Below are 24769 nucleotides of genomic sequence, written 5' to 3'. Positions count from 1 at the left end.
ACCGTACTGAACACATGTGCTAAATTAAATGAAAGTATGTCGTTTACATATGGTTTAGTAGTTCTACAGCAATAAACATAGTTAAAAACACTTACCTTAGTCATTCAAAAAATCACTGAAATAATCATGACGCCGTGTTGTTTTAAGAAAAAACAGGTTAAACTTTTTCAATCTTCTTCTATCCTTTAAAAATAGTACAGGAGAGGTTATGATTGTTGTTTAAGACAATAAAACAGATGTTCGCAGTGCTTCCAACAGCTAAAAAACCAAAATACTCGTATATTATAACAAAGAGATGGTTATGGCCCAGTTACCCCCTGGGGTCCTGTTACCCCAACCTACCCTATATGGTTTTAAAACGGATTGTCTTTGTTAGCTTGTGATAAAATGGCGCACGTCCAAACACAACGCCAAGTTGCCATTGATAAAACATGTTTCAATGATTTAATTGTACTGTATGCGTCTTCAGTTAATGAAGGATTGCTAGGTTATACAATAAGTTTTTTTAACTAAACAACACAATAAATCTTGGCAGATTTGTTCAAGATGATTAGTGAATTATTGAAATGTACTTGAAACAATTACAGTTATAGGATTACATTAAAAAGGCGATACATGTCGGCTTGTACTGCAGATTCCTGTTTTGTACTGTAAATAAAAAAACTGAACAACTTTGGTACGATCGTATTATTGTTCCTCCTAAAAGGTATTCCGCTCATTCTGAGAATTGTTTTCTCCTAGTTGTAAGTAGCTGTGTAATTTTAATTATAGTTAATTATAACAACACAGAAGTTGAAAAAAAAAAAAAAAAAAAAAAAAACAACAACATAATTCCTTAGAAATTACGGTTGAACAAACAAAATAGTAAAACTATGTTTGAATGCTATGAGGTGATATAAGTTGATGAATATTCATAGAGTATGAGAGTAGCACTGAAGGGCTAAACACAGCGTTTGGTAACAATCAAACAATCCAGGTCTGCCACCTGACTAACATACAACACAAAAATTACCCGCATTTGTTGGGTTAAAATTTCAATGTGTTTGTTAGTGTTGGTTTTTTATACTTTTCTAATTCGAGACTGCATCTACTATAGATAAATATTGCAATCGTTAAGAAAGTAATGGATTTATTGTATAATATGTAGTAACACGAAAATTGAATATTGCTCCATGAAGGCGAGTAAATTATTTCTTAAAAAGTTTTTAGTAAGTATAGACTATAGTGTACTTTCAAAAACTTTGGCACAGGTAGAAAAAAGCTAAATTAATAATGTGTAGAAAATAATAATTTCAGGATATGTACAGTAACCTTGAAAGCGATACTCCTTGGGTTTTCTTTATAGTTACTGCAAAGGACAATGTAATATGAAATTGCTTTTTTACATTTAAATCAAAGCCATTTACATCTATAAAATTTCTGTTTGAAGATTAAGGTGTACGTTCATCTAACACTAATTTGTCGATACGTTTATATTACACCACTTCCTACAAGAATATAGGTACAAATATATAATATTCATTCCACACATCGTTAACACATTTTTTTCTAAAAGTGTTTGGTAAAGATGCCTATTCACAACAAATACCTGTTCGAGCACTTATATAAAAAAAACTCATGTATAGCCCATCTCTAAGTTAGGATTGTTTAATCATAATAAAAACCCTTCTTCAAAAGTAATGAACATGTCCAATTTGTAATGGTAACAAAATTTCACACAATAAAGTTGGTTGCAAATACTCGCTTATAGTGTATGCTGGAGTTGAGTTACATTTTTCGGTGCAAGCTGACGTTCAACCTGAGGTATATGTGTCTAACTGTTATGCAATTTATCAATTAATTGTGAAGCAACAATTCCTAATTTGTTATTACCAGTGTATATGTAATTATACATTAAAAGCGTAAATGTATCCATCAAACAAAATTAAAAAAATATCATCTTTTAAAGCAAACACCTAACATGATCAATTATTACAAGAAGTTATAACAGACAACGAAATTATTCTTTAGCAAAACGTCATTTCTATCAATTAAAATAATACTTGCAAAAATATGTTTGTCTTTAGTCCCTACTAGCTACTTCAAATATTTTTGTATAATCACAGAAAAAGGGTCAAACATAAATATATTTTTTTTAGTAGTATACCTTTATATCTCTTGAAACTTTCTTATAAATTAGACGAAATGTGAAAAATGTTTGTTTAATGTCTTCTGTTTTTCAGAAGATATATAAATAATAAGTTAATTAAATAATTAATATTGGTCTAATTAATTTCTTGGATTGAAAATGTAGTTTCTAACGAATGGGCCTGTATCAATTTGTTGATAAATGGTTAAGCTGGGTTATTTATGGTTAATATATGATTTTAAATTCATGACTGGCTTGACCGATGTGACGTGTCGCAACACAACGACTAATAATTGTGGTTGACCGGTTGATTGCCTCACGCCGCGACACCACGCGTCGTGTCACGGTGTCCCCTGATAACAGCTGATAAGGTACTGCCCACTGACAGCACTGACTCACGTGTTCTGTAGTCATGTTACCTCGTAATCAGAAAGACTCAGTTACAATATTTTACAATATAGAAACCTCGTGAAGTGCTGATCAGAAACTCTTCTAAGCTACTGTTATTTTAGGCTACAGTAAGAAATCTGGGCTGTCTCTCTCTACTGTACAATCGACTGTTCACTTAGTACATTATATCATTTCATAATTCAAGAATTTCAAACAATTAGCATACATTACAATTATTACAAGAGAACATTTTTAAATGAAAGTGTCGCTATCACTCCAGTACATCTGATCTCAATAAATCAATCAATTTTAGCTCTCAACTCCAATTATTGACTTTTGATATACATGTAAATGTCTCCGCAATCACCGTTGATTGATTGATGTACACACTCGAATGGCGAACTGTATAACTACATAGCCAAAACCGTGGTTTAGTATAGGTTCTTATCTGTTACATATACAGAGTGCATTATAAAAGTAATGAAAATCTTCTAAGAAAAATAGATTTATTCATCCGATTGTTAAAAATGATTAAAACTCTTATAGGATTTCTGCCACGCCTGGAAAGCACCCCGGAACTCCTCGACTGGAATGCCTCTCAGGAACCTTGTAACGTGACCTTGGATGTTCTCCACCGACTCCCAGTGCTCCTCCTTCAGGTCCTTTTTCAGTTGGGGGAAGAAAAATATTTACACGGAGCTATTTCAGGGCTGTAAGAAGGCTGGGGCACCACGGGGGTTTTTTATGGGTCAAGTAATGACGAAGGTCGTATGGCTCGGAGCATTGCCATGCTGGAGATTGAAGACGTTTTTGATTTCAGAACTGACGTGCGACCTGGCATTTCAGTCTCTTGAGCACCTCTAGGTAAAATGCTGCGTCCTTGTGGTACAAACTCAAAATGGATGATTTCTCGGACATCAAAGAAGACAGTTTTGCATTGTTTTGGTGCGAGGTTTGCTCTTTTTGGGGTTTTTAAGAAGATTGTGTGTGCCACCTTCCGCATTGAGATCTAAAAATGCATTCCTCCTCCAATGCATCTTGAAGCATTTGCTAAGTTTCCATTGTATTCTTCCCAAGAGGCACACAAACTTTGATCGCGTTTCGCTGTTCCAGCGAGCGCTTCATTGCGCCGTGAAACAATCGAAAAAACAGACCGTGCAAAGACACGTGCTACGACTCCTACTGCTCTGAGGGAACTGAGACTACACGCATTTGGAAGGCACAATCCGAATGACGTTATACGACGGATCCGAGCTGCTGCGATAGTCGCATCACGACAAAATCATGTGCATTACTTTCATATCGCAACCTATAAGTAAGGTTATTTAAACATATTGAATGTAATTCATTAAGCCTATCGCACAACTGGTTAAGGTAAATAATGTATTATTACGTTATTGAGGACCCGAAAGAGCCTTATTGATATCATGTTGTCTGCGTTTGCTCGATAAACCTTCCGAGCTACCTCTTTCTTTACGTTATGTCGGGTCTGTGGATACTCCGATGTATTATTACTTTATCGAGAACCCGGCAAGGCCTTATTGATATCATGTTGTCTGCGTTTTGCTCGATAAACCTTCCGAGCTACCTCTTTCTTTACGTTATGTCGGGTCTGTGGATACTCCGATGTATTATTACTTTATCGAGAACCCGGCAAGGCCTTATTGATATCATGTTGTCTGCGTTTTGCTCGATAAACCTTCCGAGCTACCTCTTTCTTTACGTTATGTCGGGTCTGTGGATACTCCGATGTATTATTACTTTATCGAGAACCCGGCAAGGCCTTATTGATATCATGTTGTCTGCGTTTGCTCGATAAACCTTCCGAGCTACCTCTTTCTTTACGTTATGTCGGGTCTGTGGATACTCCGATGTATTATTACTTTATAGAGAACCCGGCAAGGCCTTATTGATATCGTGTTGTCTGAGTTTGCTCGATAAACCTTCCGAGCTACCTCTTTCTTTACGTTATGTCGGGTCTGTGGATGCTCCGGTGTATTATTACTTTATCGAGAACCCGGCAAGGCCTTATTGATATCGTGTTGTCTGCGTTTGCTCGATAAACCTTCCGAGCTACCTCTTTCTTTACGTTATGTCGGGTCTGTGGATACTCCGATGTATTATTACTTTATCGAGAACCCGGCAAGGCCTTATTGATATCGTGTTGTCTGCGTTTGCTCGATAAACCTTCCGAGCTACCTCTTTCTTTACGTTATGTCGGGTCTGTGGATACTCCGATGTATTATTACTTTATCGAGAACCCGGCAAGGCCTTATTGATATCGTGTTGTCTGCGTTTGCTCGATAAACCTTCCGAGCTACCTCTTTCTTTACGTTATGTCGGGTCTGTGGATACTCCGATGTATTATTACTTTATCGAGAACCCGGCAAGGCCTTATTGATATCGTGTTGTCTGCGTTTGCTCGATAAACCTTCCGAGCTACCTCTTTCTTTACGTTATGTCGGGTCTGTGGATACTCCGATGTATTATTACTTTATCGAGAACCCGGCAAGGCCTTATTGATATCGTGTTGTCTGCGTTTGCTCGATAAACCTTCCGAGCTACCTCTTTCTTTACGTTATGTCGGGTCTGTGGATACTCCGATGTATTATTACTTTATCGAGAACCCGGCAAGGCCTTATTGATATCGTGTTGTCTGCGTTTGCTCGATAAACCTTCCGAGCTACCTCTTTCTTTACGTTATGTCGGGTCTGTGGATGCTCCGATGTATTATTACTTTATCGAGAACCCGGCAAGGCCTTATTGATATCGTGTTGTCTGCGTTTGCTCGATAAACCTTCCGAGCTACCTCTTTCTTTACGTTATGTCGGGTCTGTGGATACTCCGATGTATTATTACTTTATCGAGAACCCGGCAAGGCCTTATTGATATCGTGTTGTCTGCGTTTGCTCGATAAACCTTCCGAGCTACCTCTTTCTTTACGTTATGTCGGGTCTGTGGATGCTCCGATGTATTATTACTTTATCGAGAACCCGGCAAGGCCTTATTGATATCGTGTTGTCTGCGTTTGCTCGATAAACCTTCCGAGCTACCTCTTTCTTTACGTTATGTCGGGTCTGTGGATACTCCGATGTATTATTACTTTATCGAGAACCCGGCAAGGCCTTATTGATATCGTGTTGTCTGCGTTTGCTCGATAAACCTTCCGAGCTACCTCTTTCTTTACGTTATGTCGGGTCTGTGGATGCTCCGATGTATTATTACTTTATCGAGAACCCGGCAAGGCCTTATTGATATCGTGTTGTCTGCGTTTGCTCGATAAACCTTCCGAGCTACCTCTTTCTTTACGTTATGTCGGGTCTGTGGATACTCCGATGTATTATTACTTTATCGAGAACCCGGCAAGGCCTTATTGATATCGTGTTGTCTGCGTTTGCTCGATAAACCTTCCGAGCTACCTCTTTCTTTACGTTATGTCGGGTCTGTGGATGCTCCGATGTATTATTACTTTATCGAGAACCCGGCAAGGCCTTATTGATATCGTGTTGTCTGCGTTTGCTCGATAAACCTTCCGAGCTACCTCTTTCTTTACGTTATGTCGGGTCTGTGGATACTCCGATGTATTATTACTTTATCGAGAACCCGGCAAGGCCTTATTGATATCGTGTTGTCTGCGTTTGCTCGATAAACCTTCCGAGCTACCTCTTTCTTTACGTTATGTCGGGTCTGTGGATACTCCGATGTATTATTACTTTATCGAGAACCCGGCAAGGCCTTATTGATATCGTGTTGTCTGAGTTTGCTCGATAAACCTTCCGAGCTACCTCTTTCTTTACGTTATGTCGGGTCTGTGGATACTCCGATGTATTATTACTTTATCGAGAACCCGGCAAGGCCTTATTGATATCGTGTTGTCTGCGTTTGCTCGATAAACCTTCCGAGCTACCTCTTTCTTTACGTTATGTCGGGTCTGTGGATACTCCGATGTATTATTACTTTATCGAGAACCCGGCAAGGCCTTATTGATATCGTGTTGTCTGAGTTTGCTCGATAAACCTTCCGAGCTACCTCTTTCTTTACGTTATGTCGGGTCTGTGGATGCTCCGATGTATTATTACTTTATCGAGAACCCGGCAAGGCCTTATTGATATCGTGTTGTCTGCGTTTGCTCGATAAACCTTCCGAGCTACCTCTTTCTTTACGTTATGTCGGGTCTGTGGATACTCCGATGTATTATTACTTTATCGAGAACCCGGCAAGGCCTTATTGATATCGTGTTGTCTGCGTTTGCTCGATAAAACCTTCCGAGCTACCTCTTTCTTTACGTTATGTCGGGTCTGTGGATACTCCGATGTATTATTACTTTATCGAGAACCCGGCAAGGCCTTATTGATATCGTGTTGTCTGCGTTTGCTCGATAAACCTTCCGAGCTACCTCTTTCTTTACGTTATGTCGGGTCTGTGGATACTCCGATGTATTATTACTTTATCGAGAACCCGGCAAGGCCTTATTGATATCGTGTTGTCTGCGTTTGCTCGATAAACCTTCCGAGCTACCTCTTTCTTTACGTTATGTCGGGTCTGTGGATACTCCGATGTATTATTACTTTATCGAGAACCCGGCAAGGCCTTATTGATATCGTGTTGTCTGCGTTTGCTCGATAAACCTTCCGAGCTACCTCTTTCTTTACGTTATGTCGGGTCTGTGGATACTCCGATGTATTATTACTTTATCGAGAACCCGGCAAGGCCTTATTGATATCGTGTTGTCTGAGTTTGCTCGATAAACCTTCCGAGCTACCTCTTTCTTTACGTTATGTCGGGTCTGTGGATGCTCCGATGTATTATTACTTTATCGAGAACCCGGCAAGGCCTTATTGATATCGTGTTGTCTGCGTTTGCTCGATAAACCTTCCGAGCTACCTCTTTCTTTACGTTATGTCGGGTCTGTGGATACTCCGATGTATTATTACTTTATCGAGAACCCGGCAAGGCCTTATTGATATCGTGTTGTCTGCGTTTGCTCGATAAACCTTCCGAGCTACCTCTTTCTTTACGTTATGTCGGGTCTGTGGATACTCCGATGTATTATTACTTTATCGAGAACCCGGCAAGGCCTTATTGATATCGTGTTGTCTGCGTTTGCTCGATAAACCTTCCGAGCTACCTCTTTCTTTACGTTATGTCGGTTCTGTGGATACTCCGATGTATTATTACTTTATCGAGAACCCGGCAAGGCCTTATTGATATCGTGTTGTCTGCGTTTGCTCGATAAACCTTCCGAGCTACCTCTTTCTTTACGTTATGTCGGGTCTGTGGATACTCCGATGTATTATTACTTTATCGAGAACCCGGCAAGGCCTTATTGATATTGTGTTGTCCGAGTTTGCTCGATAAACCTTCCGAGCTACCTCTTTCTTTACGTTATGTCGGTTCTGTGGATACTCCGATGTATTATTACTTTATCGAGAACCCGGCAAGGCCTTATTGATATCGTGTTGTCTGTGCGTCTGCCAGATAACACTTCTGCTACTTCCTTCTGTGTGTTCTGTCGGGTCTTTTACAGTTTATTCATTATAACTTTTTGTTTAATTTAAACATTAGTTATTTATCTGAAAATAACGGCATAGTGTTAATAACAAGGCATTACAACAGAAATGAAAACATAATAATTACCAGAGACAAACATTTCTCATCTTTAGGTGCACATTAGTCTTTTTTTATTTTATTTAATCATTTCTGCAGGCCTAATATAACATACGCACCGAAACAATTCATAACTTAATCTACTTTGAAATATTGTTTTATTTTAATAACAAATTAATATTTTATAACATAACTTTAGAAATTGCACTTCTAACTAAACTGTAATTTTATAACTTACTGTTTTTATCAAGGACAAATCAAATTAATTCTATAATTAAATTCATCTAAAAAACAACTTCTACAAGTACGTACATTTCAAATTTTTATCTCGTCAGTTTTGTATATAGTACAATTAATTTTTAATTACCCACCCTTGTAACCTGTATATTTAATGTTTAATAAATTCTCAAGATTCATAGTATAGGGGCAGAGAGCCAATTTGCATTGAATAAGCACACAACCTAGTTTTACTGTGAAACCTGTAGAGAATTTCCCCTTGAGAAAGAAATTAGCCGCACTTATTTTGGTGATGTTTGATATGAGAGGGTTAAAAATATCAAACAATAAATGGATAAAATATAAATTTTGAAATAAATAAATTTTGTAAAGATTGAGACAGTTAAAATTAAAACCAACAGTTAGAACAAATAAAAGTTAAATCAGCTTTAATCAACATCATGAAGGTCCACTATCTGACCTTCAGTCTTTTAACTTTCTTTCGACATGATGTGATCCTTCTCGTACCTACCAAAACTAGCGTGGAGGACAACCAATTTCTGTGTGAAGAGAAATCCCTATATGGATATAACACAAAAGTAGGATGTGTGTTTACAACAATGAAAATAGTCTCTCGGTCATGTATATCTATAGTTATTTAATTCAATTGATAAAAATGAGGTTATTACTACAAGATTGAATTGGATTAAAACTTTAAACAAACCGCGTCACCGAACAAACTTTGCCACACAATCCCCATAAGGATGCAGTCTATTCTCCTTTAAAGTCGGAGATACGAGTATTACGAGAAAAGACATCAATTAACAATTTTAATATTAGTGTTATCGCACGAAATAATCTTCTATACTCATGCCAAGTTTAAACAATACAGTACATATCATGCATAAATGCATTAAACAACAGTTTTTTGCCACTACTCAGGCTTGCAATTATGTCTCGTACTATAGTATCAGATTTTAGACGCTGCAGTAAGCGGAAGGTGAATTGGAGATGAACTCAACGTTCACATTAAATAAATAAAAAAAAATCTTCCCAACGGAAAACTTGGATTCTTCGCTGTAGTGCACTCAATTCTGCAACTGATGAGACAACGATAAATTTTCGGGAAAAAAAATTATAAATAAAATATTAAATCAACCATGATACAAAAAGGTACTAAAAATGAATTAAAAATAATAATAAAAACCTAATCAGTTAATCTAGATTACACCTGATTCTATGTTTATCTGATGTCAAACGATGCAGAGTTCGTTTTAAGCTTTTTTCGTCACAGACTTATTTTAGATCTTTTCAGACGGACGTGGACTCCCGATTCCAAGGAGTCAAGTCTGTGACAGTGTCAAATTTGAAACGCTGCACTAAGCGGAAGATAAAAATGGAGCTGAACTCAACATTCTCATGCTAGTGTGATTGATAAAAAAATAAAATAATACAATCACAAATTGTGTATTGGACAACCATAATCATTTATTTATAACTTCTAAAATTGAAGGTTTACCAACTAAATGTCAAAGATTTGAGTTTATTGGAATTTCCATTCTTATTGCAATGCCAAATAAATGAAAAAAGTTTGAATCAATCCTATTTGTTTAGTTCTGATTTAGCAATTTGTAAAATTAAGTTTGCCACCTGCTGTACATAGAACTTAAATCTCACCTTAAAATGGTCTTCAAACTAAAAAATATAATTCAATGATTTATATTAGTAATAAAAAGAGGATTTTCCTATAAAGTTATTCATTTAATTTATTTACCTTTAGTGTTATTTCAAGGTTATAACAATTTAGCTCAGCATTTATCCCTGGGTTTACATTGCAGCCTTCAATTTGCAGCATGACTACACAAAAACAACGAAGTCTCTAAATTGCATGTACCAAAGTTGAAGGCATTTTGGCAGGCAAATATTAGAAATGTAGGCCTAGTATATAATAAAACTTCTTTGGACCAGGTCAGAAGTACAAAAATATTTGACTGTTTAGTTAATAGTATTTTACAATTGTAATATATTGCTAAACAAAAAGTATTTGGAGCACTTGAACCAACCCTACCTATTGCCACACGACTAGGCCAACCTTTCACCACAGAGACTCTACTTCATGTGTGTAAAACACGTCCTATATATATATATATATATATATATATATATATATATATATATAAATATATGTAGGCCAGCACTCAGATTGGTTTTTTTTGGACAATTTAACCGGGGCTTGAGCCGGGCATCGCCACACGTCTATTTGAAGGGACCACATCGACGGACGGGTGGCCGGACATGACAGGGGCATTTTTAGTTAAATTGCTTGTGACTTTTGATGTCCCTTCTATTTGATTACTTACTATGCATCTTGATTTATTACATGGATGTGCTCCCTTGAATTTAGTTTTCACATCAGAATCAGCAGGTAATTTAGGTTTTGATATAATGTCCTTTAAAAGAGGAGGTCTTTTAAAACAATACATGTAATACTTTTCAGAAACAAGTCTATCAATGGAGATTTTGTAAGCTACTCTAAAATGTTAATTTTGTAGAGACCATGATGATATTGTGTAATTAATTTAGGCTCATTATAACCTTTCCTTTAGACACAATTATTATTAGGTTTACTGTCATTGAGCTGTAATCTTCTATCTGTTACTGGCCTGGACAGATGGCTAAAAAACAATTTGTCAACAGACTAACAAATTACTACATACTAAAATCTAACAGGCTTATAATAGGATAATGAAGAATAACAATATTAAAAGGTAATGTTTATTAAAATTAAATGGAAACGGTTTCAGAATGTTTCTGCATCATGTCCATATAAGCTCCTGCCAATAAGTCAGTCTCAGAGACACCGAGCTGAGACATTAGCTCTTGGGCAATCACCTGACCTTCCTCAACACTCTGAGTATCTCTCAAACCCACCTGTGCAAACATTAATAGCAACACGTATAAGTCAGTTCAGAGACACTGAGCTGAGACATTAGCTCTTGGGCAATCACCTGACCTTCCTCAACACTCTGAGTATCTCTCAAACCCACCTGTGCAAACATTAATAGCAAAACGTATAAGTCAGTTCAGAGACACCGAGCTGAGACATTAGCTCTTGGGCAATCACCTGACCTTCCTCAACACTCTGAGTATCTCTCAACATCACCTCTGCAAACATTAACAGTAAAACGTATAAGTAGAAAGAAATTATTCATCAGACACATTAGTTTTTGGTGGGAATCTAATTGGATGGGTAATAAAAAGATTTACAATATTATGTCAAATCTACATCCAACATAATGTTTTCAACTTGATCCTCTTATTTTTGTGCATAATTTTGTACATAAGTAACCTTAGCTGAAACTAGTAAAAAATTTCTAAAATACCTTCTAGTCAAGCATTAATAAGTAGCTAGTTTTCTCAAAATCTCAAATTTTTTGTAGATCAGGCCTTTTGATCTAACTTCTTCATAAGTGGAGATTTAAGAAAGGTAATAAAATAACACTTAAATAAAAAGATCAAATTGAAAACATTTGTTTGTTTTGTGATCATATTGTCATCCCATGAGATGTTTAAATTTAAATTTATAGTTGATCAAATATATTTTACAGATTTTTAGGCCTTGTAATAAAATAAAATATAAAGTAAATTAATTTACAGACTATGTAAAAAAAACATGTATATTTTAATTCCCATCTTGCTACCAACATTAAAAACATAACTTGCAAAACTGAATAATATTATACACACTAAGTACCATATTGATTTTGAAACAACAATAAACCTTCATCTAAAAATAAAATATAACTGCAATGAGTTCTCAATGGGATTTTATACTGAACCATACACTACTTATAGTCAATGGGACATCCCATTAAAAATCATGTACTTCAACATTTTAGAAATGCAGTTTTTAAAATGCTGGTACTTAAACACAAAAAAGAATAAATGTATTGGTTTTTATTGTATATATAAAGGCATAATGAACTCAAATTGAGCCAATGATGAATATACTAGCTATATATTTATTTGATAAAGAAAAAAATGTATAAAAATTAAATAAAGTTGTTCTTGGAAGTTTTTGATGGATGGGCTATCACTGTACTTAATTTAGTAAACTATTTTAATTTGACATTGACGCCCACGAGGGAAATGATACCTTTTTCACATATCACATATTTTTAGCTTGGCACATTTAAAACCTGACCATAAAACTAATAATCACCTACAAGATAAAAAATGCTATAAGAATGTCGTAATTTTCAATTTCTTTTTATCTCATTGGCTGATACAACTATTTAAGTCAGAACAGTTGTTTTTATAGTTTGTCACGGTACAAAAATTGAACTTTCAAAAATATTGTTTATTCAGTATTTTAATGCTACCCTCTCATTTTTGACCTCATTCAAAACTAGTGCAACTCGTAACCCATATCTCCATCTTGGGAAATTCCTCTAAATAAAAGCTTGTAAGTAAATTCTTATACAACAAAACTGCATTTGCTGATGGGATTAAACTTGTTCTGGCAGGTATCAAGGCATTTACAAGTCATTACATGGTGCTTACAAATAAAACAACTTATGCAACCGATTTTGGAGAGCATGTAAGCTACCATATGAATAAATTGGTAACAGAACATAATAATTCGTAATCAATAAATTCCCTGATTATTTAAGTTACCAGACAATTAATAATTACCAGACTGTATACACACACAGTGCTCGATTTCTGCTAATAATTGTAGCAGGTCTATTTATTCTCCCTGGAGAGTATAGAATACCTCCCAGAAGAAAGGGTTATGCAAGTTGTTATGCATTTACGAGTTGCAGGGGAGTTTCCCACACAACTCAAAGTCTTCATTTTCCAGACTGATGTACAAGTATGCTGTTCCTATGCGTTCAAATTGAGCACAATATAATCTGTATGTCCAAATTTTAATAAAGGATTGTTTTAAAAGGTATACTTGCTCCACTGGGACTTGAACCCAGATCTCTGACTTACCGGGTAAGCATGAAAAACACTGTCCACAAAGCCCAAATTTTGGTTCATTGATTACTTTGCATCCATTGTATTCCATTGTAGCCATTTCTGTTTTAAATAACTAAAACTAACATGTGATTATAATACCATATACCGGGTTCAAGTGATAGTGGAGGAAGTACTTTTTGTGAATCAATGGTTTACTGAAATTAAATTTGGCTATTGTCATTTATACAAATTGAATTAATATTAAGGGTTGTTTGACAAGTATTTGGTCTTCCAAATGTTAAATCAGTAAACTGTCACTAAGATAATAATCCTTACCTCAAGTTCCATAAAATTGCCTAAACCTTCAACTTGATCTATATGTATACGAGTCTGTCCAACAAAAAACAAAAATCTCTGTTTCTTCACGACACCTTTCACACCCAAGGCATCTTCCAAAACGGCAGACAGGGCAGAAGGATCATTAACTTGGCACTTCTTATATTTACTTAATTTTGGTCCTTCCAAATCAGGGCGACTATAAGATATTAGAGTTCCACAGCCATTCTATTAAGAAAGTTCCAAAAAAGTGAATTAGTAAAATTGTATACACGTACAAGGGGTGATCAATAAGTTCCAAGACTTTTTATACAGTATAAGAATGAAATGTTGCATAACGATGTGGTTGGCAGCAGTGTATTCTCTGACTCAAAGAGTAACAGAGCTGTTATTTCAAATCACTCGTAATATTATTGAAACAAAAATAAGTAAAGTTTGTTTGAGGTTAGTTTTATGGATTTTGGCTATTTCTTGTTTAATGAACATTGATGTGAAAGAAGAGCAACGTGTTTATGTAAAGTTTTGTGTCAAACTGAACAAAAATCTTTTTTGATGTTACAAGATGCCTTTAGGTGCAGAATGTTTGCCGGCCATGTCATCAGTGAGTGGTACAATAGGTTTAAAAATGGCCAAACATCTGAGAAGATGATTTTCGTTCCAGACGCCCTTCAACATCAATCAACGATGACAATACTGCTAAAGTGAACATTCTCGTATAATCAGGCAGTTGGCTAACAATCCGTGAAATGGCAAAAGAATGTAACATATTTTATCGTTTAAAATCAAAAAATTTGTACTGAAAAACTTCAAATGCGTTGTGTTGCGGCAAAATTTGACCCCAAACAACACCGAATTCAGGTTCTGAAGAACTTCTTGAAGTGGCAAATAACGACAAGAGCTTCTTGAAATATGTCATTACGTGAGATGAGGCATGGGTTTTTGGTTATGACATGGAAACAAAAGCCCAATCATCACAATGGACATCAAAAAGCCTCCAAGACTCAAGTAAGCTTGTCAAGCCAAATTAAATGTGAAGGTCATGCTTACGGTTTTCGTTGCCTACTATGAATTCCTTCCACAAGGTCAACAATCTTTGTTTATTTTGAAACCCTAAGACAATTGCGTAATGCTGTGAGAGGAAAGAGACCTGAACTGTGGTAAAGTGATAATTGCTGGGTTCTTCAAAATGCTCCTGTTTACTCTGCATTAGTCACCCGTCAGTTTTGTGCAAAAAACGCAATGACTGTCATCCCTCAGCCCTCCTACTCACCTGGCTGGCTCTAGCTGACATTTTTCTTTTCCTGAAACTCAAGAAACCCCTGAAAGGACGAATATTTCAAGCAGTTGATGAAATTAAAGAAAAAAACAATGGAGCTGCTAAACACCATTACAACATAAGTTTTCTGAGGCCTTTGATCAATGGAAACACTGGTAGGAAAAGTGTGTAGCTTCTCAAGGGGAGTGCTTCAAAGGAGGACAAATTTGAATAACTCGTATTTTGTAAGAAAAAAATGTATAAAATTCAGTCCTAAAACTTTTTCATCACCTCTTGTATATCTTGGATTTTAAATAAAAAAACAAATTGTATAACATAGGAAAACTTACCTATTTCATTAAATCAAACAATATTTCTGTATTAGGTTGAACATAAACAGAACATTGTTTGTAAAGAAACAGGATAATGGAAAGATGTCCAAGCATTAATACAATTCTGACATCAATACACTGTCACCCGCACTTGGTTTAACAGGCATTTTTTTTTTTAGCCACACACCAAACTACTTAAAACTTTTCTATAGATTGTATAAATTATTCTAATATTTGATTAGTCTCTCAGGCATTTGTGATCAGACTGTCTAGAATTGTATTCTGTCACGTGATAGGCATTTTCTCGAGGGATTTATTTATCATCAGTGTGGGGCAGCACTTTGCTAGAATATATAATCTAAGATAAGATTGGAACATTAACCGATCCCTTTTCTTGTAAAACAAGGTAAATTATACTTACACAGAATTATAAAACATCATTAATAAAGATTACAGTGTGATCGTTTCATATTTAAGAATTTGCAAGATTTGGTGTGGGCCAACAAAATAGAAATGATTTTTAGTTTTTTATCGTACTTGAGTATAAAAATGTTCATGATTTTTTCCAAAATTTTGTCTAATAAAATCATCAAAAAACCTAAATAACTAGATAATGAAAATGAGATTTAAACATTTGTCCATGGATTTCAAATCAAGATGGCTGCTAATACAGAATGTGTAATCAAATTCTTATTAGAATATTTTTTATCCAAAGTTATAGAATTTCCTTCTCTGAAAGCAGAAACTAATAAGCTTTAATCACTTCAAGGAAAAATTACTGGCATTTAAAGAAGGATGTCAGTAAGTTAACTAGTAAATGGCTCTGTACTGCTGAAAAAAACAAATAAATAAATAATCAATTTAAATACACTTTTGTTGTATAGACATGCTCTGTGTATTGTATAGTCTGTGTTAACTTGTTCTCAAGCATTAACAAACAAACCATATTTTACAATTTAATTTCCAATGATTTTAGGTTATTCTGAGCAATTTATTGAGCTAACTTCAATATCCTTCAAAATGTGTATATTTTTAATCATTGTTTGAATGTTTATTTTGGTAACAACTTTCTCATTCCCCTACTTGGTTCATGATGGGATATTGGTTAAGACAGTCTTAAAAAAGTACCTGTGTTGGCTCAAGAAATACAGATAATAAATAAAAGTACAGAAATACAGATCTGGTATAACAATCAGAGCAAACCGATATTGCCTGAAAAGAATTTTGAACCTGTTTTTCTTATTGTTTGGCTTTGTTATGATTGGTCATCCTTGTTAAGCGAGTTATAGCAATAAAAGTTCTGTAACACTATTAAATATGCTAAGATTTCTGATGTCATATTAAATCATTTCAAGGTTCATTTCAATCGAATCTGTCACAGAAAAAAGAAAGTTGACAATCCCAGCTCAACTTTTACTTTTCATGACTTTTATGGATAAAAGTACTATTAATAATACAGTTAATTTTAAATGGACCATAGCAACACCAAATGGTGTTTTAAAATGGCTGTCAAGAGAATGAGTAACTCTGATGTTACTATGTCCAACAATTTACTAAAAAGTATTAAGTGTGCCTGAAACTTTGGCAGTATCCATACTTTATCTGCTTCAGGATGGTATTTTCCCTGAGCAACTAAAAATCTCAAGAGTATGTCCAATTTCTAAAAGTGGTCCTAAGGACCAATCTCAAAGCTACAGACCAGTTTTTATAAATTCCTGTTTTTAGGTAAACTAGTTGAAATATTGGTTTACAAAACATTTTTTTTTTAATTTTTTTTTTTTATGCTTTGGATCAGCTTGTTAGACAGATACACTCATCTTTTGAGGACAAGGGACTTTGCTCAGGCTACATTCTGTAACTGGAACAAGGCTTTTGATTTTGTCGATGGTACAATTCTCATCACTAAATTAAAATTTTATGGATTTTCTGGGTGAAATCTAAATTTTGTTGAATCATATCTCATTAATCGTAGACAAATTGGTAAATGTCAATGGTAAGTGGTCGGAGGAAACTATTGAGGAGTGGGGCGTTCCACAAGGCTCCGTTTTGGGTCCCCCATTTTTCTTAATCTATATAAATGATCTGCCTTTGTCTGTTAAATAGAAAACCATTTTATATGGCAGAAGACAACCCTCTTTAACATCAGTAAAAATGTTAATGATCTTGAACTGTTAGTAAATAATATATTACAAAATGCCTCAAATTGGTTTCATGCAAATGAGTTGTTGCTTAATAAGGACAAAACTAAATGAATGTTATTTAATCTTAGGCATAATTCGGATTCATTGGATGATGGTTTCTCAAAACATTGTAAAGTTCTTGGGAATTAATATAGACAAAAATTTGACATGGGGAGCACACATTGATTACAATAAAAGACTGTCTCAAGTTATTTATCTCGAGTAGCCTGAACAAAGTTAATACCAGATAAGTATATTAGAGCTGCATATTTTGCCTTTTTTCAATCTGTTTTTAGATATGGACTAGCAATGTACGGCAACTGCTCTAGGATTAATACTGCAGTAGAAGGTTGTTAGAGCTCTTAAAAATGTGAGCCTAGAGAGCCACAAAAGGACTTTAGGGACTTCCGATTCCAAACTATTATAAATTTATCAATTTCATGTTTAAATTTTAGTAAATTTGGATTTTTATGTTTATAGATCATTTTTACATGGAAATCCAAATTTACTTAAATTTAAACATGAAACTCATAGCCATAACATGCGTAATAAAAATCATGCTAAAATTGGACAATTTCGGTTAAGTAAAACCCTTAACAGCCATGTTGTACTATCTTAGCTCATATCCCTTTGACAGATTTACAAATAATTTCTACTCCTGGCTGTTGGAGAATCCATTTTTATAGCTTAAATGATTTTTTCAAAATTAAAAATATGGATTTTTAATGATTATTATGTTTGTATTCTGTTACAATCACTGTTGTGCTGTATAAGCTTAATTATTGTTAGTTTTAAGATTTTGACGTGGCTGTAATAATTAGCTGTTTTTATGACTTTGACAATGATGTAAATTTTTTGTGGCAAATAAAAATAATGAAATTAAATGAAAAAACATTGTGTTGCTGGCCTTCTATCGAACTGCAACCAAATCAATGTTTACAATATGGGGGCAGTACAACAAGATTGTCATGTAAAAAGATGAGATTTACTTAGGATTAGTCAAGTAACAAGAATATTTATTGCCATTGACAAATTTAACATTTGAATTGACTGTGTCAGATTTTCTATCTCATAAAAGATACAATAAATTATATCTATTCCTAGTAACTGTCTGATGCAGTTGCACTCTGCCATAGAATTCTTTAATGGCCAATTGGTAAATGCTTTCATATTTTAGTATAATGACCAGGCAGTCTGTAGAAAGTAAGAAACCGTGTTGGCAAGCCATTGTTGATCTTACCGAGCGATAAGAAGATTTAGAGTCCATGTGTTATCACTGCCATATAGGTCAAGAATCGGTCTTGTACATGATATCGGTTTTTTATAATACTGTACATATATTATATATAGATGAAAGAATAAAATTATCCTTACATTATTTTACTAATCGATATGGATTGATAGTAATTGATACACATGATTCAAATACAGTAATCACAGTGTAACTAACAGACAATCGATATTATGTCCATCATAATTGGAGTGTCCATTACGAGATAGTGCCAATCACAAACATCCTGTCCATCATTGCTGGCTGAAAATGAAGATCATCCTTGAGACAGCATTTAAAAATCAGCATAGATTAGATGAGCACCTCATCATGCTGGAAAAGCTACAAAGTGGCTTAACGCTTGAACAAAGAACCTTGTTATCGCTTGTTAATGACAACAATAGGTTTCCGACACCTAATTTTTATGTTTCTTAATGTCCGAGTTGTCATACTAAAATATGAAGGATATTGAAGTTAGCTCAAATAATTGATCAGTATAAACCTATGAATCATTTGAAATTAAATTGTAAAATATAATTTGTTTGTCAGTGCTTGAGAACAGTCATGGTTCTTAACCAGTATTTCCAAAGTTTAGAGCAAGAGGGTGAACTTTGGTCAGTATCACCACTTGTTAGGTCTTAAAAAACTATCCATGTCAGTTAGAATTAGAACAGGAAACATACTATTTAACATTTAAATTATATGAGATGATTAAATTGTAATAAAAAATAAAACCCAGTTTTAAAAGTAACAGAATAAAGGGTTTTAATCATCTCAACACAAACCATAGAAAAATTAATACAGTTGAAAAATCAGAATAATAAAATAAGTTTTGACAAAACACATGTGATGCAAAACATATGATAGTTTAAATTAATTAAATTATTCATCACAAAGGGAAGTTTCATTTTCAGTAAAAGATCCATTTCATGCTCTTTTTAAATGCAGTTAGAAAAAAAACATTTCCAAAGATGAAAACATGTACATATTTACTAACTAAATTTGTTCTTTCTTTTGTTGATTTTTACTATAGTTTTATTTCATATCTCTTGTCAAATTGTAAATTATAATGTTGTATAAAGACTACTCTTCATTTATATAAACTATTTGGTACTTTGGGATTATACCGACCACACCCAGAACATGAATCGTTATTTCACATTTCGTTTCTACTGATTACTAGATTAGCGTAGAACAATATTTTCGTCAATATTAAAACAGGAATTGTCTTATCGCAAACACCTCCCCATCACTCAGACAGAGGTCAAAGTCGAGCGTCTAGTAGATAACGTGATTGCAGAGTCTCGCCCGCCCGTTCAGCTGGTGCATCGCTTTGTTGTACTTCCGTGTTTTACCTCTACATTTCTCCAAACACAAAAATTCAACAAAAACAAACATTTACCAAAACTAAACTTTTTATTAAAAAAACACTCAAAACTTGTTTTTATTCTTGATCACATTCCGCCACCCAAAATGCGAGTGCCTCCGGCCATCAGCGCGGGCCTTCGGCAGCACCTTCGGTGCTGCCCCGCGCTGATGTCGACGAAAGAAAAACATCCCTCGAGATAGTACCTATCAGTAAAATATCAAATTCTAGAGGGGCTAATCAGAAATATAAATTGAATTGTAATGGAAAGGCAATGATGTACCGTGCAAATCACGTGATGCCGCGCGGCCTGCCGTAAATCCAGGATTCTCGAGAAAGATAAGATAAACAGCGACAACAATACCGATCACAATACCTGGAAATGCTTGTAAGTTTGTAATTTTGTAATTGAAGGAGTTGTTTTTTCGTTCTATCATGTTTGTTTCTATAAATTTTCTATTTTTGTGTTCTTCATACTGGTGTGTGGTCGGTTATAATCCCAAAGTACCAACTATTTTAATATCAATATGATACAATTGAATTACTTTTGTAGTTACCAAAACAAACAAAAACAGTAGTTTGTTTTTTGTTGTGTTGTTGTTTTGTACTTAAAATCAATTGTTTTTTCGCCCTCAATGGAACTGCAGCCAACAATATTTGTCAATCATGATCTTACATTAGAAAAGGGTTATTTACAAGTTCCATTTTGCATGACTTGCTGACTATTTTAGACCAAAAGTATGGTACTCAAAAAAAAAAGCGATAAGAATGGCAATATTAAAGAAAAAAGTGAGGAAATACGTGGTAAAAATATTTTCCCCATAAAGGAATCTGAGGGCTTTTTTTTCCCTTGGGGCGGCCTACTGCCATGCAACTTAAGCCTCAAGGGCTTTTTGCGCACCCCGGAAACACAAAAATGCCATGAGCCCACCACCAGTCTACAAACTTCAGCAGTTCAACAAACCGCACGAAAACAAACCTATCAAGTCCTCCTGGGAAAATTCTCCCACCCTTGTCCAAACTACCAAAGATGGCATTACCGCTCTCTTGCTATTGCAGGGCAATCAAAGAGCAGGTGCTCAGCAGTCTCCTCCTGCTCATTACAACCTTCCACAGAGCGGATCCTCCTGAAGGATGCCGACTCTGTACCACTCTATCTAAAAGCCAAATGCCCTACTGAAGTATTTACCAAGTAAATCTACTCGAGAGCTAACCATCCTGCAGAGAGCTTTTAAAATATCCTACTCAAGAGCCATCCACCTTACCTGAGACCTATTACAATACCCAAGACGGATTTTCTCTCCCTTTAAGAGGAAATATATTTTTTGGGCCTTTCCCTAATGATATCTAATTAATAATGCTATCCTAGTAGGCATATAGTATAGTAAGCGGCCACCAACTCAATCGGATGATTATCGATTTTTAAATATTGATACTATTGGAATACAACATTTGACCTATAGATATTCATAATTAATCATTGCCAGCTTTCTTTATGTAGACTAGTGACGTCATTACTAGCTGTTGCTAGTGAGGTCATTACCAGCTGTTGTTGTTATTTCGTTTATGTAAGAGAAGGTTTAGTGATAACAAGAAAGAACATTTGCGATAAAACATGCAAATACTGGCTGAAAATAGTTTTATAAAATTTTTAAAAACTGGTCTCAGAAGTGAGAGCAATGATCATCTTGTAGAATATATGTATTAACAATAAATTATGATTATTGGTGGTGTGATCCATTCCAGCATTTGTTAAATGCTATTGAACATGTCTATCGTGTGAAGTAATAGTGCTATGCGGCCTAAAGAGTACTTTAAATACAATTTAGTTAGTGTATACAATTTTAAAAAAAAACAAATTAATTTCTTTTACATACAAAAATACAGCTTCTCTATAGTACCATTTTTTAAGTCTAAAACTTAATTTAATTCGTCATCATTGTTCACAATGTATTGAAAATAAATAAATGGAAATAAATTAAAAATATGTGTTTTGTTATTAAATAATGATGGCAAGAACAGTGGTGTATGTGTCTTCATTCCTTGACAAAGCAGTCACGTTTGTCCTTAAAAATAAATAAGGTAAGGTAATGTTATTGTTTTTTATTATTACTGTAATTATATATTATGCTTACATTTGTAAATTATATATTTATACCTTAATTTCTAAGATTGAAAACTAAGCCAAACCATATTGGGTTTTTGAAATAGATATCTATTACATTATTTAGTTTCAACACTTTGATTTCATTCCTTTGATGGTCATGAATATCAATGATTCCATATCATTCGATAATCATTATCCGATTGTGATGGTGGCCGCTTATTTTTATACTGCAACCCTCCTAGTAACATTATGAAACACTTTCCTTTAAAATTAAATCAAATGTAAAGTGAGGGGCCACACCTTCAAATGTAAAAGGCCAACTGACAAGGTAACACATTAACATACACAAAACAAATTATAATTAGTCATAGCCTATTATCAATACCTCATCTCTGAGTTTTAAACGGTTCTCACTGCAGAAAGAGTGGTAAAATATATCTTTTTGGTTCAGTTTGATGGGTTCTTTTCCCACTCATTTCTTCAGCTTTGAGTATAATACTCTCAAAATCCCTAACCTTTGCTTTGATTTCAACATTTTCGACAAGGCAAATCCATTTCGCGCGCACTTTCAACCTACTACAATATTATAAGCTAAATAAGAATGATTATAAACAAATTCGAGATCTAACCTTCTAAACATACACTGTTTTAAAAATCAAACCACTAAATCAACAAGTTATTATCGCGTCGTCAAAACCTTGTTCTTACTCCCTAGTTCTTACAACCTTAAAACGTAAAGGTGACCAAAGAATGTTTATTTATTCTTACTGTTTCACCAAAAAAATAGAAAATACATAATAAAATTAACCTAAACGGAGTGCCAAAATACCGAAATTTTGAACGCGTAGTAAACAACTCAATGACAGTTCCTATGTTATAGTTCCACTATTGCAATTGTTAGGTATGTTTATTGTTAACTACGTCCTTACAGAAAGATCCATAGAGGACATCAATTTGTTTTAAGTTCTGACATTTTGCAAGTAAAATAAACCTTGTATATTCTATATAAGAGTTATGCGAAAGACATTTTGTAGTGTAAAAACCAGTTCTGGGTTTTATTTCTGTTGGTTCGTTTTCATTTTCGCTCATATTTTTTGTGATATTCGCAGTGTCGACTTACTTTTATTGTGTTTCTCTCGCTTTCAGTTTATTTATTTACGGCAATACACAATTTTACAAATCAGTTACATTTTACAGTTGGTACTTTATTTTTCAAGACAAACAACATCAAACTAGCTAAAGACCATCAGACAGCTAAAGGTTGAACTATGAAATTCTATGATTAAAGTTAAAAACTGCGAACAATAAAATAAATGTTTAAATTAATTCATGTAATAACGGTTTATACTTTAAGCTATTTTTAAATGACTAGAAACTAATTTAGTTATCTGATTCTGTTGGTGAAGGTCGCTGCTTCCCTCGTGGCGTCGGTCGCTGCCCTGGGGTGATTTACGCCATTGTCTGAGAAATTACCACTGTTATTCGAAAACTAAAAAAAAATGGACGGAAAGCGTGAAATTAAAATTAATGCTGGTTAGGAATGGTGTTGGGAATCCGAGGCGGACGGCTCGCGCTACCAATATTTGCAACCTCGTGTCGTGGCGACCGGAAGAGGGCACCTTCCAGAGGAATAATAACCGTGGATCCGCCCAGGGGTGCCCAGAAGGGGGGGGCATGGCGCAATTTGCGCCATCAAAATTTTTTGGGGGGGGGCATGATTTTTTTTTATGTTTAACATTTTAAACCATGACGATAACCAGAGAAATGAGAATTATACTCAACAGTTAAGTTCAAAGTACTGATTAATCATTTAACCATATCATCAAGATTCAAGATCGAAATTGCCATAGCTAAATATTATTCCGCCGTTTAAACTAACTCCAGCATCTCCGTGTAAATCCTTAAGAGAAATATTTTATTTGTTTAGGGCGATTAGGTTGGCAGTGGCTCAACTGGCAACACTGTCTTGTCTGCCGTCTGCTGTCTGTCACAGTCACATCACAGCCGTTAGTGATGTACTGATGTGAATGTGAGTCGTGAGTTTTGAGTTTGAGTACCTATTGCAACAGAACAAAACTGTCTCGTTTGAAGAAGCTCGGATACGGACGTTAATGAAGGTTGAATGTGCGTGTATTTGTTATGCGTATGGTATGTCTTATGTTATGTTGTAGATTTGTGATTTGTTCATAACTAAAACTAAAGATGCCTAAGAGAGCAAAAACGTTGTACAAATTTAAATGTCTAGAAGTGATGTGCAACACGATCCATCGCAAAGACAAATGGTTGGATCACTGTAAGAAGAAACATAGTTACAAGTTTAAGAACAATTTAAAAAAAATCAATTATAAAGTGGTTGAAATAAAAGTCGACAACGGCCCATGGCAAAAATACGTTCCAGACCCAAGCCCAAGCCAATCTACATCCCTGGATGACATCCCTCATACTTTGACGAGTAGGCCTACCCAAGACCAAGATGAAGATGTTTTTGAGCCAACATCAGAAAGTTTCCAAGATAAATCTACCAGCGAGATCGAGACTGATGCAATTACTCTACCACTACTAGAAGTCACAGACTCTGAACTAGAAACACAAAGGTAGGCCTAACTTTGTAATAACT

The 24769-nt window shown here is 34.8% G+C and overlaps 1 protein-coding gene across 1 annotated transcript; it reads right to left on the bottom strand.

Annotated features, from left to right (window-relative positions):
• Positions 1–11102: 11102 nt before the first annotated feature.
• Positions 11103–23845, bottom strand: LOC124372763. The gene is made up of 4 exons (XM_046831173.1): positions 23791–23845; positions 22538–22623; positions 13643–13870; positions 11103–11272 (listed from the first exon to the last, which is right to left on the bottom strand). The coding sequence occupies exons 1-4, from the start codon at positions 23843–23845 to the stop codon at positions 11126–11128; spliced, it is 516 nt and encodes a 171-aa protein (XP_046687129.1). The 3' UTR covers positions 11103–11125.
• Positions 23846–24769: the final 924 nt, after the last annotated feature.

This window comes from Homalodisca vitripennis, unplaced genomic scaffold, assembly GCF_021130785.1.
Source record: "Homalodisca vitripennis isolate AUS2020 unplaced genomic scaffold, UT_GWSS_2.1 ScUCBcl_3976;HRSCAF=9836, whole genome shotgun sequence".
Taxonomy (NCBI): Eukaryota; Metazoa; Arthropoda; class Insecta; order Hemiptera; family Cicadellidae; genus Homalodisca; species Homalodisca vitripennis.
Note: the sequence above shows the minus strand (reverse complement) of the source record. Positions and strands in the feature narration are given on the sequence as shown.